Source organism: Glycine max, chromosome 14 (assembly GCF_000004515.6).
Source record: "Glycine max cultivar Williams 82 chromosome 14, Glycine_max_v4.0, whole genome shotgun sequence".
Classification (NCBI taxonomy): domain Eukaryota; kingdom Viridiplantae; phylum Streptophyta; class Magnoliopsida; order Fabales; family Fabaceae; genus Glycine; species Glycine max.
Genome location: NC_038250.2, coordinates 189,182 through 202,157, shown reverse-complemented (window position 1 = coordinate 202,157; position 12,976 = coordinate 189,182). Strand labels below are relative to the sequence as shown.

General features: G+C 33.3%; 1 protein-coding gene across 3 annotated transcripts in view; it reads right to left on the bottom strand.

Annotated features, from left to right (window-relative positions):
• Window positions 1-1,674: 1,674 nt before the first annotated feature.
• The window catches only part of LOC100795551 (NPC intracellular cholesterol transporter 1), a 39,877-nt gene continuing 28,575 nt past the window's right edge, over window positions 1,675-12,976 (bottom strand). For 2 of the 3 annotated variants that reach the window (XM_006595575.4, XM_041009140.1), the window contains exons 20-39: window positions 12,253-12,451; window positions 11,959-12,102; window positions 11,259-11,302; window positions 10,149-10,232; window positions 9,981-10,049; window positions 9,831-9,907; window positions 9,487-9,556; window positions 7,233-7,382; window positions 6,928-6,993; window positions 6,660-6,804; window positions 6,469-6,533; window positions 6,309-6,374; window positions 5,727-5,820; window positions 5,134-5,170; window positions 4,976-5,033; window positions 4,749-4,859; window positions 4,424-4,491; window positions 3,062-3,128; window positions 2,915-2,983; window positions 1,675-2,059 (exon numbers count right to left, since the gene is read on the bottom strand). In XM_006595575.4, the coding sequence (XP_006595638.1) occupies window positions 1,958-2,059; window positions 2,915-2,983; window positions 3,062-3,128; window positions 4,424-4,491; window positions 4,749-4,859; window positions 4,976-5,033; window positions 5,134-5,170; window positions 5,727-5,820; window positions 6,309-6,374; window positions 6,469-6,533; window positions 6,660-6,804; window positions 6,928-6,993; window positions 7,233-7,382; window positions 9,487-9,556; window positions 9,831-9,907; window positions 9,981-10,049; window positions 10,149-10,232; window positions 11,259-11,302; window positions 11,959-12,102; window positions 12,253-12,451 (1,785 nt within the window). In that variant the 3' untranslated portion in view covers window positions 1,675-1,957. Of the gene's footprint in view, window positions 2,060-2,914; window positions 2,984-3,061; window positions 3,129-4,423; window positions 4,492-4,748; window positions 4,860-4,975; window positions 5,034-5,133; window positions 5,171-5,726; window positions 5,821-6,308; window positions 6,375-6,468; window positions 6,534-6,659; window positions 6,805-6,927; window positions 6,994-7,232; window positions 7,383-9,486; window positions 9,557-9,830; window positions 9,908-9,980; window positions 10,050-10,148; window positions 10,233-11,258; window positions 11,303-11,952; window positions 12,103-12,252; window positions 12,452-12,976 lie in introns of all 3 variants that reach the window. The other variant, XM_006595574.4, reaches the window with a different exon arrangement.

Below are 12,976 nucleotides of genomic sequence, written 5' to 3'. Positions count from 1 at the left end.
TTTTATGAGTACCACTTAATGTATAATTTCATAATTTTTTAATAAATTTTAATCAATAACAAAGAATATGTTAAAGAGTACAAATTTTAATCAATAATAAAAAATTTATAATTTCAAATAGATTTTACTTAAACTTTATAATTCTTTTAATCCACGATTTAATTATACATAATTTTAATATTAATATATTACGTTAATAAATCAAGTTGACCTATTCTTATCCCACATATATTATTTGGTCTTGATCATGTTATTGGATTTGGGTTCACGCATAAATGATCCTAACACAATTTTAGGTAGGCTAATAACAAAGATGAGTATATACTTTGTGACTTCTCATGTTCATCCTACCAATAATATTATTAAATTATTAATATTATGTTATTTTTGTTTAATATTACTAAATAGGTTATGTTAAAAAATTAATATATAATATTTTATGAGGATTAAAATCAAAATTTTGACTTCTATGAAGATTAAAATGAAACTTTAAATTTTATAGAGACTAAAACTAAATTTCAAAGTTTTAGAAGAAAAAAAAACATTTTAAAAAAATAGAAATAAAAAAATGGTCACATGAATGTCATATCAATCAAAACTATCATGTGTATAGCATTGATGTTAAAATAATGTTTTGTATTTCGAGGGGCAAAATTTTTTTAGGAACTAAAATCAAATTTTAAAAATTTTAGATGGACATTAAATTAATTTGCTCCAAATATTTTTTTTAAAAAACACCAATAAATATGATTTAATTTATTATATTAAACATTTAGTTTTATTTTTCAATTAAGTTATTTTAGTGCCAGTACCTTTCACATCAGTGTATGATTTAATTTATTTTTCAATTAAGTTTATCATATCAATCAAAGCTACTGGGTATGCTTGTTTTACCGTTTGGCCACTCAAACAAACGTTCGGCCTTCATGGAACGACATACATATTTATTTAGCAAATTTGAACTACACTTGAATTGTATCTAGATCTCATCAAAATAACCGTTCTCCTCAAAGCATCCACATATAGTTGCTTTTTCGTTCAACGTGTAGTGATAACAATACTAAAGACAATTTAACAACGCCATAACAAATTTGGTCACGTGATTAGTTCTAGAATTGGTCAACCAAAGCTAAACCCCTTGACGTGATTAAATTACATTTATATTAAATTACATTTATATTATTATTAAGTTTTTATGTGATTAAATGCATTGATATTAAATGTTTTTATGTACATATTTTGATTTTTTTAAATTTTTTTTTTTGAATTTATAATATTAACACCATTTTTTTATAAGATGTAGCAATAATAATAATATATTATCAATTCAAATATACTTAAAATAATAAAATAAATAATATTAACATCACATCATAAAATCTATACCCATTTGAATAATCATATATTTGAAAGTGCTTTTGATTAATATTAATTTAAATAAGTTTCATTTTAACAAAAAATAGTTTTAAAATAAAATTATCCAAACATAAGTTACAGTAAACTTACATATAATTCCTAAAAAAAGTTTGACAAGTCTTAATCTCCCAAAAAAAAATTGTTCATTATTTATAATCCCACCAAGTGATAATGTGATAGTTACATTTTAAATCAGATGATTCTCTTAGTGGTACCTCATGTTGTTTAAGAATGATAACCATAGCCAATAAATAATAATTAAAAAGAAACAAAAGTATATAAATATTTATAAACGTATATTTGCTTCAAATATAAGCAAATGTTATCGGAATTATATACACACCAACATAACTGATGATCAAACCTACCAAACATCAGAAATTACAAAAATCGACTGAGTTTCTCCGTGACCATGTTCAGATACATAAGCAATGAACTTTCTCGATCTAAAAGTCAAAAGAAAAGATACTATTAATCCTCTATAATCAAAACAATTTTTCTTGTTCATTAAGTATGTAATCACGTAGTTAAAATCTAACTTTCATCTAATTAGAGGCTGTTCTGATGAAGCAGAAGGCATGTCTTCTAGCTGCTCCTTAATGACTGTATATCTTAATGGAGGACCAAACAAGCTCAAAACCACCTGAAAAATAAAGGGCAGGAATGTGAGATGTTTCCTAATTAGTTATTGTGCACCTATATTTTTGGGAATAAAAAGATATAGTGTAACACCATGACGAATTACACTAGAAGGTTGTGTAGGTATAAGATTATACAATTAAGAATGACTTAAAGAAATTAATTGGTATTATCTTATACTAACAAGAAATTTCTATTTTTCGATAATCCATTACTTAAGAATTTTATAATTAAACGTGTTTGGCTTGAAATAATAATGAGATAAGTAACCTTCCGGAAAATTGTCTGAAAAACATGTAAGTGAAGACAAAACACGTTGAAAAGTCTTATGTTGGTTTGTTGGATCAGTCATTGATCTTATATGTAAACAGAGCTGATTTTCGAGGTCTCGAACAAAGCTATTTACGGAGGATTCTGATCAATAAGGATGTTGATTAAAGTATCACCCGTGAAGTACCGTAGTGTGAGAGCCGCAGAGGAGTCCAAAATTATGGATGTTACATATAGGGGGAAGGTAGGCTGTCCTATATAAGGTCAAAACATACCACACGCCTCAGCAAGGGCTTACACTGGTGCTAAGTTATAACAGATTGCCCACCAAAGAGGATTGCTGGCAGTAGGAATTGAACATAAGCCGTATAGGTAAAGTGTTTTCATTCCTACCGGCAGAACTAATCCCAGTGGCGATTGTATGGATTAATGACAATGTCAAACGTGTAAGGCTTGTTGAACAAATTGTGAAATTGTGACCAACAATTAAAACTCGCAAAATGGAAACGGAGCAAAACCTATTTCCTGACATTAATGAAAAACTAGTTATTTATACTTTATAGAGCAACACCAAACACCACAAACTTACAGGTAGAAACACAAGACCGTGTAAGAAGCCAATGAGAACCAAGGCCAGATACATTTGGAAGTAATACACCTGCAAAGACCCAAAAGGTACTTTAACATTTCTTGAGCAGACAATCAAGTTTCGAGCCAAGGGTGATATGTCACATACCACAAAAATTTGTGATGTTGAGAAGCAAAGGACGAGGACTCCGACTAATTTTGTAAGTGTGATTCCACTACCAAACAGATAAATAATACAAAAAGAAAGTGTCAACAAAATAATAGTGCAAGCAAACACTAATAATTCAACCACGATTCAAATCATTTTTGTAATTAGTTATAAACGGTATACCTGCATCAATTATCTTACAACAGATAAAGCGTTATATCAAAGCTACACTACTAAATAACTACTATAAGATAAACTTTTCACAAGTCCTATCATGCGCATAACATTTCATCTTTGCTGAACCTTTAGGGTTAAGACGAGGAAAAGAGGTAAGAACAAATCATGGCAAACAATGTATTTTGAGATTGATAATAAGATGTCACGCACAAATACAAATGCACCTATTTATACCATTAAAAAGACCGAGTTTTAGAACTACCAGTACAAGCCCAAACCCTAGCCTAGGCCCACTACTAACAACAACCTTCATATCTTTAATATTCTCCCTCAAGCTTATGCATATGTTACATGTTGATGCACAAATACGATACGCATCCAATAGGGTGGTTACCGTGGTTCAATTATTTTAAAATATATATATAAGATACGATACATGTAAAAATACTTATTTAGATATACACGAAAATTACGTGATCTCATCCAAAAACTTAGGAAACTAGTGCCTCCCTAACAAAACACTGGCAACATCCACCTTAGTTGCCCTATCAACCTATAAACTTGTTTCCAAAATACTAACTATCATACCACCGAGTAAGTGGCCTCCAACTGGGTTTATAGTATATACCACCCAGGAACACAAACAAGGTCCTCACCTAGAACATCATGTGGGTAGGCATTGTCAATCGGAAGTCCTCAAATTTTATCACTCTAGTGATATGGCCAAAATAGTGTATATAAGTAAGGGGTAATCCACTAACCCTCACCTTACAACCCGGTTTTGTGAGATAGAATTAGGCCCAGACTCAAAATTCTAAGATGGTAAAAGAGTCTATCCTTATTCCATTATTGGGCCACTTACCATATTATCCACATATCAAACCCAATTCTAACATGGTATCAAAGCCTATAGTGCAAACCTAAACTTTAAGGTGGTATGACCACCTATCCTAGTGATTGTTGTTGGGTTTATCTGGCTGTTATTGGACCACCCATAGATGTCCAGTCCTATGAACTTCATGTTAAAGATGTCCCAGTCCTCAGCATGTCGGGGGTGTTAAAGATCCACTGACCGGTGATATGGCAAAAAATAATGCATATAAGTGGGGTAGGGTGGGGGGTGGGGTAAAGCTACAAATATTACAATCCATGATCTTTCCAAATGTCATAATACATATAGTCAACCTGAATACGGAAGCCCCCATGGTACACAATGCTGTCTTTGCTCGTTGGCTCCTATCCCCCAAGCTTACCTGTGAACAAATGTATACAAGATCATCAGAAAATGTGCATACTGCATAGTCACCAAAAGACAGGTGGTTCAATTGCATAAAAAGGCCTCCCTGAATAAATCAGTGTGTCAATATTCCCCTGGTGACAAAGCAGGTTGAATTTCACAGGTTATAGGAATTATAAAGTGACACATTGACAAATATCACTGTTTCCTCAAAAAGACCACCATACCCTATGGGAAGACCCGTCAATTTATAGAACAGAGGATCAGACTAACCGTAAAAGCATGTACTATATGCACACAGAACTCCACAGCAATTCCTATTGACATAATAAGGTTTACAACAGACACCGCATTCAGTTGAATACCCAAAATTGCCATTACGCCCTGCAGGAGTCACAAAGGTCATTTGTTTCATTCTGTAACTAAGGTAATAAATAGGATACCAAAAGGGAAAGCAAATGAAAGATGAAACGAATTTGCAACTGTAAGATAAATGTTACCATGAGATCCAAAATTATCATGATCAGAACAAGTAATATGATTACTGAACTCCACACACTGCATTTAATAGCAAACAGAAAAAGAATATTATGCTTAATCTTGAACTGGAGAGAACAAATTTTCAAGTTGACTGTAAATATACAAGGCTCAAGTATACCTGGATGTGATGATCAGACAGACAACAAAAATAGCACCTGTTATATCACCATAAGTTATTTAATGACAAATGAATTTGACTAAAGAAAGACACAGACTTGATATGATACATTTTCACACAAGTAGTAGTTGAAGAATCTATGCCCGAGAAATGGAAAACAAAACATGGATAAAAGTGAGAAGACATGAATTAGATTTTCACTTTCCAATTTTGGTCCAATCAGAAATATCAAGAGAGAGGAAAATAAGTGCAACCCATGAATATGTAGTCTAAATCCCGATACTGAAATCTTTCATACATAAAAAGCAACAGAAGATCCTATATATCTTTCAAGTGGAAGACATAAAGTGGTTTGATGCTGATAAGACAACAGAGTACTCCATGAAAGACCATAGAGATAGAATTTAAAAGTTTGAAGCCAAGACACAAGTATAAATCTTCTCAATAAAGGCTCAAATTTCAACATATAAACTGCAAACAGGAAGGGAAACTGAAGGATCATAACAGACAGTACAGCTTATACAACAAGGTTGACAAACGAGTATGTCATACTGTGTGTATATGTTCTATTTAAACTGTTTTGGAATACCAACCTAGTGCTATGGAAATGTTGATCAGGGCTAACTTCCATATATCCAGGTATTGTTCAAAGAAGATATAAAACACTGAGTACGGAAAAATATCCATCTGCACAACAAGAAGTGGTGATCCACAAAAGAATCAACATTAATGAGACATTGTATGATTTTAGTCATTACAAAATGCTTCATAAGGATGAGAAAATGGTAAGTAGATCCATAATCATATCATCTAATATTTTGCTATAAACTAAATACCAACAAAGAGACATTCAGATAAAAAGTGATGAGCTAACACCAACAGAGATTGAGATTCAAAGGACAAGTGAAAAGAAGGACTCCCAAATAAAATATTAGATTGGTGAAAGACAGAAATAACACAGTAACAATAATAACACCAATAACAAACAACAACAACAATAACAATAATAGCAGTAATAGTAGAGCCAATCCTAGGAAAAGGCTCAGAAATGCAGTTCAAATAAAAAAATAATTACAAGGAGAAAAAATATGTGTAGACCATATTCCGAACATTTTTTTGATCCAGAATGCCAAAACAAATCAGGTAAAAATGCATAATGCCATTGACGTCCAAACCTTTAAAGATGAAGAAATTCTTGCCGAAAAGTCCCTTGCAGCTCGTATTGCATTAACATAGTCACCCTAACAAGATTTTCATTAGAACAAACAGAGAAATGTATGAAAAAAAATATGCCAAAGCAATGAAAATAAGATCATCACTTATCACACTGCATACTTGTCTATTAACTGGTGTGTGATAAGTACGGAACTCAGAAGCTTGGATGACACCACCCTCATAACCTGAAAGCCAGTTATAAGCAAAATCTACATATTATATTTTCAATTTTGAGAATGTTACAGCAAATACATAAGGAACAAAATATAAGTTTTGCCCTTTTATAAAGAGGGAGTGAGTATTTTTCAAACCATTCAGATCTACACTGTTGGTGTAAGCTCCATGACCACCCTTGGCACAATCAGCTGATGGCAGTGCATCAAGAAACCAGGGAAGCTTCTCTCTGAACTGTGCCGTAGATGGACGATCATTAACCAAATCCGAGTGGCGGAAACACTAGGAATCAACCAAAAGTGTCAGTCGCTTTACTAATTCATCCTTTTGATTTACAGTCACATCTATTAGGAAAGTAGTATCCTATGTAATAAACAAAAAAGTTTAGAGGGAGAAGTATATTACTGTTGTACAGTCTTTACACACTCCACCCAACCCACATGGCCCTTCATCTGGTAAACAGCAAGGCGGCTGAACAAGGACAGACATTTACTATTGTAAATGAAAGATATACGATGGTACATTGAGCAATATTTAATTAGATTTATCATTTAAACAATTGATGTAGATACAAAAACAAGGCAGGAGAAAAGAGAAACCATATATACATATACAATGTGTATGAATATTAGTTCAAAGCATGTAGGAGAGAAGAAAACTTAGCACGCAGCACGCAAATATTATCCAAGGACATTTAAAGAAGCATGAACCTGATCATCAGGTGGACAATAAGAGTCATTTGTGAATTTTCGACAGCAACTAAAAGCTTCAGGTGATATCCATACAAGAAAATCATCAAGCCATGAGGCAGCTGGTTTGGCTATGTAGCTTGATGTTGGCACTAATGATGCTCTAGATATCTGCAACGTTACAGAACAATATATACAGAATCCATTCAAATATATGCCAAGACAAAAAAAGAAATTATATTACAAGTGTAGTTATGTACAAGTCAGCCATTCAACAATATAAATGAAGAATATAATTGTTGTAATTCATAGGGTTTATTTCTTTCATTAGTTAGCCTGTACATATTCTTAGACTCTACCAACAAGTCGTTGGTCTGAGTGGTCCTGGGCTCGGCCCCCTTAAGCAAGGTCTCGGATTCGATCCTTGTGAATGGAAAAAACGTGGTTGGGAGGGGACCCCACTAAAGGTGACCAGTCAGGTTCTCCGGCGGAGATTAGTCATCAGTAAAATTGGTAACGTAGTCTATATATAGGAGTGGTAATCATCCTTTGTAATAAGCTGAATAATAAATAAACTTCAGCCACTATAAGAGTAAGTATACTCTATACTTTTATTCTTTTTCAAATCTTTTAGGTTTATCAAGTAGGTATCAGACTCTAGATGCATCAAAAGACTAGCTTCCTTCTTGAAGCTATCTTAGGCAGCCTTCATCCACCACTGCCATTGCTGGAATTTTTTTTTCCAGCAGGTTTCTCCAGCAAAGATCCCCTCAGCAAAGCGGACGTCACTGATGTCCCTGTACCCAAAGTTTCAGCTCTCATCAGATCTGCCATGTTCCCTTATGCACGCAACCAGTAGCCATGCATTTCAGGTGTGTGTGCACCTCTTGCCACCCCCACCACACAACAGGACACTGCCCACTCCCTGTTATGTTTCATTTGTCCTAATACTGTCTCTTTTGCAGCTGTTAGAAAGCACCATCTTCTCATTTTTTTTGGCTGTGATTGAAAATCTGTTTTGCTTTTTTTTTTTTTTTTTACTTGTCTGAGGAAAAGCAACTTCTCTATAGTCTCTTAGCCCAAAAGATTTACCAGTGTTGCAAGGAAGGGTCTTACCATCTTCATGAGCAAAACTACCTTCAGTGTGAGCACAGCTAGTTTGCACCATGATAAATTCATTTTTTATGAACTTATGTGCATGATTTCAAAGGAAAAATTGAAGAAAAATAAACCAAAAAGAATATTTTTTTTGAAAACCCATAAAAATTAGCTTAGTTTGAGTTTAGAGATGTTTCCTTTTGTAGATAAGACTTACATGAGGAATTTCATTAATTTTTTAGGAAAATAAAGCAAAACACTTGCAATTTGGGTACAGAGATCACACATGAAGAAAACAGGAATGCTAGATTGTAAACCTTTTGATACCCATATGACCAAAAATATTAAGCTTCTTCCTAATCAGGGGGAGCCTTATTAGTCAGTTCTTGAACTCTCTTTGCCAATGTCATTGGAATGTAGTTGTTTGGACTAAGGTACATTAAGGGGTGACCAGGAAAGGACCCAGTTTATATGGCTAGGGGTCACTAATATTATACCATACTTAGATGCCAAGTGGGCAAAAGATGTCAGTGACAAATGTCCCATTCCACTTCAGGCTATTGTGTTCTTATGAGAGGAATCAACTCATGGAAGAGTAAGAAACAGAATGTTGTGGCTAGATTGTAGAGTATTGCACCATGGCTCACCCCACATGTGATTTTCTATGGCTAAAACACTTGCTTCAAGACTTGCAAGTTTTAAGAGTTAGGTCTTAGGAGCTTGTTTGTGATAATCTGCCCTATATCTCTTATTAAATCTAGTTTTTTCAAGAGAAGACAACATAAGTTGATTGCCACTTTATATAGAGAAGATACTTTTCAGCATTATCAAAACTACCTCTATGAGCTCCAAAGATAATCAGGCTGACATTTTACCAAGTCTTCAAGAGGTCCTAGAATTACATATATATGACACGGCTTGGGGGGTTTATATTTATTTTATTTCTGTATTTGATATTTTTACTTAGATAGGTTAGATATTATTGATGTAATCTCAGTCAATCTCTTATTCTCTTAGTCTTAGAGTTCTTTGTTTCCAGTGTTTATTATCATTTACACAATCTTTCTTAAGTGAGTTTTCTCTCAAGCAATCAATAAAATATTCAGTTTTTACTAGAACTAATGAATGGAGGTTAACACTAATAATCACTTGTTGAAGAACTTGACCATTGAATTACCTCATTTAAAAGAGAATTTGAATCACAGTGGCTAATGGAGCATAGCTGGTTTGTGTGTTTGGATTCCAAACTGCACAAGAGACTCACAGGAAATCAGTTCAAAAGTTCAGATAATACACTTAATTGATACATCTATATGAGATTTTTCATGTGCTAGCACTGTGGAGGAAAATAATGATATACATAATTTTCTTTCCACTAATTCTATTTCCTTTTTTATTCAACAGCAGCTGGCATGCCTAATGCATCATTTCAGGTAAATAATACAACATTGAATTGTCTTCTTAAAAGACCCATCAATTAATAAAGATATAAGTACACTAAGAACAATAAAATTAATCAACCTGTAGTTGTAATCCTTTACAACAAAATATAAGGGTGGTCCAACTCTAAGGTACTCGGATATGTTACTGAAATAACCCTGAAAGAAAAAATGAATATAAGAGGCTGGATAGTACAAAATGGAACATGGGAAAACAAATAGAAACTTAAACCTGAAGGTAGGAATCCCGTGGAAGAGCAATCTGTTGCTCAAGACCAGGTTCAATCCTTGTGCATAATGCCTGTCAAAATAAAAGGAAACAATAAAAGCAAAAATAGAATGACATTTCTGAAAAGGGCTTACTGAAAATTAATATTTTCTCGTTTCCCACGAAACTCACAATGCTTGCTAAGGTAAATGCAGCAAATACGGCAATGACCAAGATTTTAACTCCACATAGTCCAAGAAATGGTGCATGAACCTCCTAAATTCATACAATGATAGTAGAGTTAATTTTGATCAGAAAAGTGATAGGAACACAAGATGGAAATAAACAGTGATTTTTCTTGATTGAAACTGAACAGAACAAGGAAAAGTAGTTCTTGTCCAAGGGCTGCTTCCCTTTCACAAATGATAATTCCTTTCTTACAAATCTTCAAATTCTTTGAATGCCCCTTCCAATCTTATTCTCCCTTATTTATATGTTAATCCCCTCTAACTAACTAACTAACTAACCAGTCCTGATAGGGCAGCTATCATAATTATTGGAATATTACAATTCACGATTTGAATCATGTGATTCAGCTAGCTAGCAATTTGTATCATAAGATGAATCTCAAATGAATACAAATCTTACTATCCATTAACGAATTGGTGCAATAATCACACGATTCAACATTCATTATTTATCCTTCCTTACTTTTCTTTCACCAATTCTCATGAAAGAAATCGAAGAGCATATTAGCTTAAATTAATAAACGAAAAGGAATTGAAGGATAGCTTATCTTATGGATTATTCCACTACTCTATTTGTCACTCACTCATTCAATGCATGCACTCTAATTGGTTGTTTCATTTCTTCAATTCCATCTTCCAAAATAGAGGTTTCATAACCTCAGATATAACTTATAATTTTGTTTCATGAGACTAATGATTAAGTTGTTTTATCTATTTCTAATATAAAATTATTACATTTAAGTTCTAACACTATATATTATCTATGTTGTAAATATGCAAATAATTTAGGATTTCTCTTTCACAAAGGATTTCTCTTTTTCTTATAAATGTTCTAACTAACTGAATGCCCATTCCATCCAAATTCCACCTTATTTATCTAGCTAATCCACTCTAACAAAGTAAAAGTTCTATAGCATTATCTTGAGAATTTTTGCTTATGACCACCAAATAGAATTAGAAAACAACAAAATCGAATTCATAAAACATGGGTAATACAATAAAATTTATTTTTTAGTTTACAAATAATCAACTCATGAAGTAAATATAACTTTACCTTCATATATCGTGTCAGTAATCCATCTCTTTCCCGCCTAACGCCTACACTTTATTAGGATATGATTAGAACCATATATAAGCAAGGAGAGAAAAAAAAGTTTAAAATACAAAAGTACCAACAGCAGCTGAAAATAATTCATGATTATGCTTCAATGGAAAATGTTAGATATAAAGAATTATTGAGCATCAATTTAAAAGTAAAAGTTTAATCTACAAGGTGGAAACTTAAGAGTGATTTATACCCTTAACATGTTTGATGTTTCATTATGTGAGAGTCCTTTCAAGTTGAAGCATTGACAAATCACATAACATTCATGCGTAGTGCTGAAATTAAATCTCACCAAGCCAAAAAAGGACAACAAGGATCAAATTTGTAACCACTACATGGAGCCTTTGATATCATGTCAAAGACCAACTCAATCCTAAAAGCTTAAGGCTTATTAGATAGAGTAACAAGAATGATTTATAAGTCCAAGTAAACCCCTCATGCAAAAGAGCTTTGGGCTTGATTGCTTGAAGCGTAGACAAAGCAAAAGGGCCCATCATAGATGCATAAGAATAGGAGCATAAATGATCAACTTATTGACAACATGGTCATAAAGGCTATACCAATTTGAAACCCTACTACCCAAAAGCCTAAACTATAAGATGCAGGCTTAGCAGAAAACCAAAGTATACATGCCATAACTCACATGTACCTTCATTTCGCTCCGCAGAGGGCGGATTCAACTTCATGCACGGAAAGCAGTCAATCCTATTATCCTTGGCCCTCATAAAGTCTAATGTAACCAAAGCTACAAAAGCAGTAATTTGTAGAAGGAAGTCCAGTAGAACCGCCAAAGCTATAAAAAAGAAAATTAAGGAGTTAAGAAATCTTAAAACCACTTTTTAAAGGAGTCGTATATTTCACCCTCCTTTTTATGTGTATAGATGATGTCGATTCAGTTTTCTTTTGGTCCAAAGTACAGGGTGAGAAGAGAAAAATCTGTAACCTGCAATCATGGAGAAAACACGACATGCTGGCATAGAAACAAATGATCCTACAGCAAATGCTAGAATTTCTGATAAGCTGGCCAGTGTTATTGAAGGTCCAACTTCACCCATTGCATTGCTTATTTGTTCCTCTACTGGTAAACCTGAGGGTTGCCGTTTCACAGCATCTACGATTATACACATGTTATCAACACCAACCTGATAAAAAAAATGAAAATCCAAAAAAAAAAAGTGAAATCTAACCACACTTGCAGAAAAGTAAGCAGAAGAGTTATAAAAATTAATAAAACTTGAATTTAGAGAATGGCCCAAATTTAGAAGAAAGGTTCTGAATTATCTTAAGAAAGTAGCAGTCAGCATATATGATATTTATATACATCAAGAGAGCATTTACAAGACAAAAAAAAATGAATTTAAGCTATTTCCTATGGCACTATTGCTCAAAGGACATGAACCAAATATACCAATTCTTAATGTTTACTTTCCAACATTCTAATAATTATAATAACATTTGTTATCCTAGCGATTGTTGTTGGGCCTATTATGCCACCCGCTATTAGTCTGTTATCAGACCATCCGTAGATGTCCAGTCTTGCAAACTTCACGCTCAAGATGTTAGTCTTCAGCATGAGCGGTGTGTGTTGGAGATCCTACATCGACTAGTGATACAACCAAATTAAAGTATATAAGTGGGGGACATCCCTCACCTTACAAGCCAGTTTA